Below are 5000 nucleotides of genomic sequence, written 5' to 3'. Positions count from 1 at the left end.
TAAAATTATTTACCTGTAAAATTGATCTGGATAATACACATGGTATTTGTTTACTGAAATCGCATTGAAACTCCTATAAATAAAATTTAGAACCCTAACAGTTTATATATTCACCTTATTATTTATTCATATACTTGATATTTATTTATATTAAATTTATTATTCTTAACCAACTTTAAAATTTTTGAAAACTTCATTTATATAAAACACCATTAACTTTAAAAATATAAATAAATATATAACTTTAAAAATAGGTTAACAAAACACAAAAGAAAAAAAATTATCCACTCACTAAAATAATGTGAAAATTTGAGCATTCTGTCACGGAACAAATATTTAATAACCGCGTCATAAGAGAATCAATATACCCTAAAAACTGTATTAAAAAAAAAACAAGATTTTATATCTGAGAATTTTAAATATTTTGATATTTTTAATTATGGCTTTTGAAAAAAGATGAAATCTAAAATATAATTTAAAAACTCCCACTTTTTCTTGTGTAAAGATTTGAGTTTGTCTGGGAAATGATGGTGGAAGAAGTCGCTGATTTACTAAAGGATCAAATCCCAACATATAGTTTTCTAAAACAAACATCAATAAAAATTAAAACAAGATCATTTGAACTTTAAATTAAAACAAAGCAAACTAAAACAAGATCATTTGAACATAACTATAGTATCTAAAAATACTTCAAATAGTAAAATATAAATAAAATTCTCAATATAGTACAAGTAAAATCATCATAATATCATTAAAACATTCTTCATCATAATATCACCTTCATAATATCTATCATACTAAAACAAAAAACTAAAACAGATCACCTTTTGTATTATCAGGCTTTAAACCCAGATGTTGAGTGGATGACATTTCTTTCAAAGATTCTTTTGCAGTTGATAAATACTCCTTGCAGCGCTTCATTTCAGAGCACTAAAAAAAGAAACTGCGTTAAACACATGATAAAAAAAATATTGCTATGAATTATAATCAATGGTTTTATACTAAATGTAATGAATGATTTACATCTTGTTTTTCAAATACCAACAGAGCACAATATAGAGCACGCCAAAACTTCAGTCGTATCTTGATGGCTTTGCAAATATCAATCTAAAAGAAAACCATTGGATAACTTTTTAAATATAGTCATAAATCTAACTCCTTACTTCCATTTAAAGTTTTCTGTAATTGCAAATCTAAGTTTGCAACAACAGAAAATTGTTGCATATTTAATTGTTTCAGAACATCTTTAAAAAAATAAATAAAGATTTTCTTAAACCTCATTTTTTGAGTTCTCTTCATCATTCAGATAAATCTATAATAAATTAAAAAAAGATGGATAAAAAAAGATGGATAAAAAAAGATATCATAGCAACCTTAATCATTAGACTATGACTAAAAATTAGCAAAAACATACACGAAATGTACACAAGAGACATTCACATGGAAAGTCAGATAAACATAATAATAATATTATTAATTATTATAAAAAAAACTATATATAATAAAATTTTAATTATATACAATTTAAACAATACAATTTATTTATATATTATAGTATCAAGGTAAAACAACATTTACTTTGAGATGCCTTGTAATTTCCTCATCAGCTTCTCTAAGCATACCTAAAATATATTAAAGATGTTGTTAATTAAGAGATGCTGCCTATTAGTAGCAAATTTGAAAAAATACAACTTACCAGATATTCTCAACTCTGTAACATTACATGCTAATTTGAAACCATAAGTTAATGGTTGGAAGTCTTCCTATCCAAATAAATATAAAGAAAATTTTTTTTTACATATTATTAACAAGCTTTTACTTCTTTAAGCAATACTCTAAATACAGTCATTATAGTGCAATTATATACAGTTTTATAACCTCAACTTTATTGGCTTCAATTGCGTAGGGCTCTTAATTGTATAATGAAAATTGTACAACCCAAACTTAAAATATTGTAAATTTTACAATACTTTAGGTTTGCATTGAGCAATGTACTTTATACAATTAGGGGTAACACACAATCGAAACTTTAAAGTTAAGGCTATTTAAAATTTTCACAATGTAAGCATTTTATTTGTTTGCAATTATTAACCAAAATATATAACTGTTTTGTTGATAAATTATTTTAAATCTGCTTTAAAAAAAAATTGTAAAAAAAATATTCTAAAAATAGATTACCTCCTCATATACCTTTGCTCTTGTACAAATATTTCGAACAATATCAACCATTTTTAAAGTAGATATACAGAATGCCTAAAAAAATTAATTTGACAAGTTTGTTAATCTATAATTGAAGAAATAAGAAAAAATTTAAATCATAATTAAAATTTTTATGGAAACAGAGTACAGTGGTGAGTTGTGGTGTACAGTGGTGGGATGTGGTATAATGGTGAGTTTTGGTACAGTAGTGGGTAGTAAGATGATCTTTTTATGCAGTGATGTAATAAATTATGGCTTTATATAGTAGTAAAGTGTAAGTGCTAATTGTAGATGAGTAGATGAGTGCTGGGTTGTAGGATGATACATTAGAAAAAAAAATTATAGTTATTAATTCTTTTCATTCTGATTGCAAATAATTATATGATCACGAATTCCAATATAACCGTCGCGATCTTAATTTAACCCTAGATGCAGTTTCTTTAATTTATTACAATCATATAAAGCAACTTATGTTATGTAATAAAAAACATTTTTGTTATTATTTTTGAGGCTGATGTTAGATAATGTTTGCATTTTATTATGCAAAATACTGATGATTCAAAATTGGAGATGTTCTTGATGAATAATACTTTTTATTTCTAGTAACCTTTGGGGTACAAAGAGATTCCATTCTCAGTCTCATATTGTTTTTTATCAATATTGCTGATCTTTTAAAGAATCTTACCTTTAAAATATTAGTAAAATTAACATCAGCTAAAGTTTCCTTTCTTTATCGTGCTCACACTTTCTTAGTCCTAATTCCATTTTCTACCTCTATAAATTTTTTTTATGGAGTTTATTTTTTCATACTTGAGCTGCTTTTTACAATACTGCCCATTCTATTTTAGACAAGGTGGTAAAACGTATCATAAATGAAGTTAAACCTGCACTAGCATCCAAGCTTCTGGCACATCATCCTACAGCTTTGTCTCCTTGTTTTTTACAAACACAATCATGGTTTTTTGAATATATAATCATATATAAGCTGTTAAACTTTTTAAGAAAATTCATACAAAAATAAACAACATAATGATACATATTATATTATAAGTTATATAATGTTCACTTAGGTTATAAAACAAATATAATAACACTAATGCAAAATAGTGCCTAATACCTTTAGAACAACATCTTCAATAACAGATGGATTATGGCAATATAAACAAGTAAATACAGTTTGTACCAAAGAATGCCCATCCAGCCAAGTGCACTAAAAAAGCGTATTTTTTTTTTAAAACTATTTACTTTTACAAAAAAAAAGTAACATTTCATTCAATGCACTAATCTTTTTTTAAACTAAAAATTATAAATATAATTGCTACACTAGAAGTAAAAGAATTTTTTGGTAATGCAATACAAGTTGATTATCACCAGGAAGAGCATCTGGTTGCTTCAACTCATTAATGTAATAATTTGAAGAAAAAAAATTGCATTAAAGAAACTTGCCTAAACCACACTGGAACCATAGACATTAATCATTAAAAAAGCAAAATCCACGCTTTTTATAAATACATATATACAGCCCTTGGAATTAGGAAAAATAAGGTCAGCAATAATTTGTTGACCTTAATCTGTGTGAGGTTAGCAGAAAAAATGTAAAACAAAGGTTTGACCATAAAACTTAAAAACAAAGTCAGCAATTTTTTTACCAATCTCAAACACTACTAGGTCGCCATTGCCAAATGCCAAACTTAATTCTGAGGGTTGTATATATTAGAAATGCAGCAGTACAAGAACTCTCTATACAATACTCAATACACGTACTTTGATATGATACTTTGATATGTAATGGCCTTTCCAAACAAATTATATTTACAAGTAAACTTATTGTTCACAATTATTCACAATTAAACTCAACTCTTTGTAAAAATGGAAACATGACCTCATTGTTTACCCTTTCATAGATTTTTTCGATTTTCATTAATTGATATTATAAGTTTTTCAATATTTGATATTTCAACTTCAATTAAATTTACAGGGTGGCTTGGAGCAATATCGCTTTTATCGTCAGAATCTATTTCATTGATGTTAAACAGTTTGTTCAGTTGCTTCTCATGCTGTTTTGTTTATTTTATATTTTAGTTTGTTTAGTTTTTTGTTTTTTTTTCAACATCTTTGCTTCCAACAAGGTTGCAAGTAAACACTATTAGAGTTAGAAGTTACTTAAAGAGAAGATACGAAGTTTATAGTTAATTGTGTATCACCTTATATAATAACAAACTTGATGTCTTATGTTGAAACTATGTTAAAAACATGCTTTTTTCTTTTAAAATTAATATATAAAAATTTTATTATCACAAGATAAATTATTTTGATTAACTTTGTTAGAGAAATGAGAAAGTAAACACGTTGTTTTTAACACTCAATAATTATGTTATGTTGTTTTTTAACACTCAATGTTTTTAACACTTAATACAGTTTTTTTTAGTAATTCAATTCTAAAGTTTTTTTTGTACATATTTAATGTAAATGTTTTGGGCATTTTTGATTGCCCAAAATATGTACATTAAATGTACATACTTGGATTTATGATTGGATTAACGAGAGACGAAAGACATAAAAGCATTGAGAATTTTTTACTAATGCAGAGTGGCACAAACGGCAAAAAATTTTGAAATAGAATCATAACCATTGCTTGCGAAATCCTAGAAAACTCAGACTGGGTTCCAATTTCCATTTTGGGGCATTTTTGATAAATTAGCTTTATTGATAAATACTTAAAATTATAAAAATTTTAAAAGAAAATTTTGACATGTATAATTTTTTTTAAATTTAAATTTAAAAAAAATTATTTATGTCAC

The 5000-nt window shown here is 25.5% G+C and overlaps 1 protein-coding gene across 2 annotated transcripts in view; it reads right to left on the bottom strand.

Annotated features, from left to right (window-relative positions):
- Nucleotides 1–5000, bottom strand: part of LOC100205545 (N-alpha-acetyltransferase 35, NatC auxiliary subunit) — a 77470-nt gene that overhangs the window by 25302 nt on the left and 47168 nt on the right. For both annotated transcript variants that reach the window (XM_065816621.1, XM_065816622.1), the window contains exons 7-16: nt 3317–3409; nt 2179–2253; nt 1697–1763; nt 1579–1622; nt 1277–1312; nt 1024–1107; nt 825–930; nt 490–581; nt 293–376; nt 14–73 (exon numbers count right to left, since the gene is read on the bottom strand). In XM_065816621.1, the coding sequence (XP_065672693.1) occupies nt 14–73; nt 293–376; nt 490–581; nt 825–930; nt 1024–1107; nt 1277–1312; nt 1579–1622; nt 1697–1763; nt 2179–2253; nt 3317–3409 (741 nt within the window). The remainder of the gene's footprint in view (nt 1–13; nt 74–292; nt 377–489; nt 582–824; nt 931–1023; nt 1108–1276; nt 1313–1578; nt 1623–1696; nt 1764–2178; nt 2254–3316; nt 3410–5000) is intronic.

This window comes from Hydra vulgaris, chromosome 13 (assembly GCF_038396675.1).
Source record: "Hydra vulgaris chromosome 13, alternate assembly HydraT2T_AEP".
In the NCBI taxonomy this organism is placed as follows: Eukaryota; Metazoa; Cnidaria; class Hydrozoa; order Anthoathecata; family Hydridae; genus Hydra; species Hydra vulgaris.
Note: the sequence above shows the minus strand (reverse complement) of the source record. Positions and strands in the feature narration are given on the sequence as shown.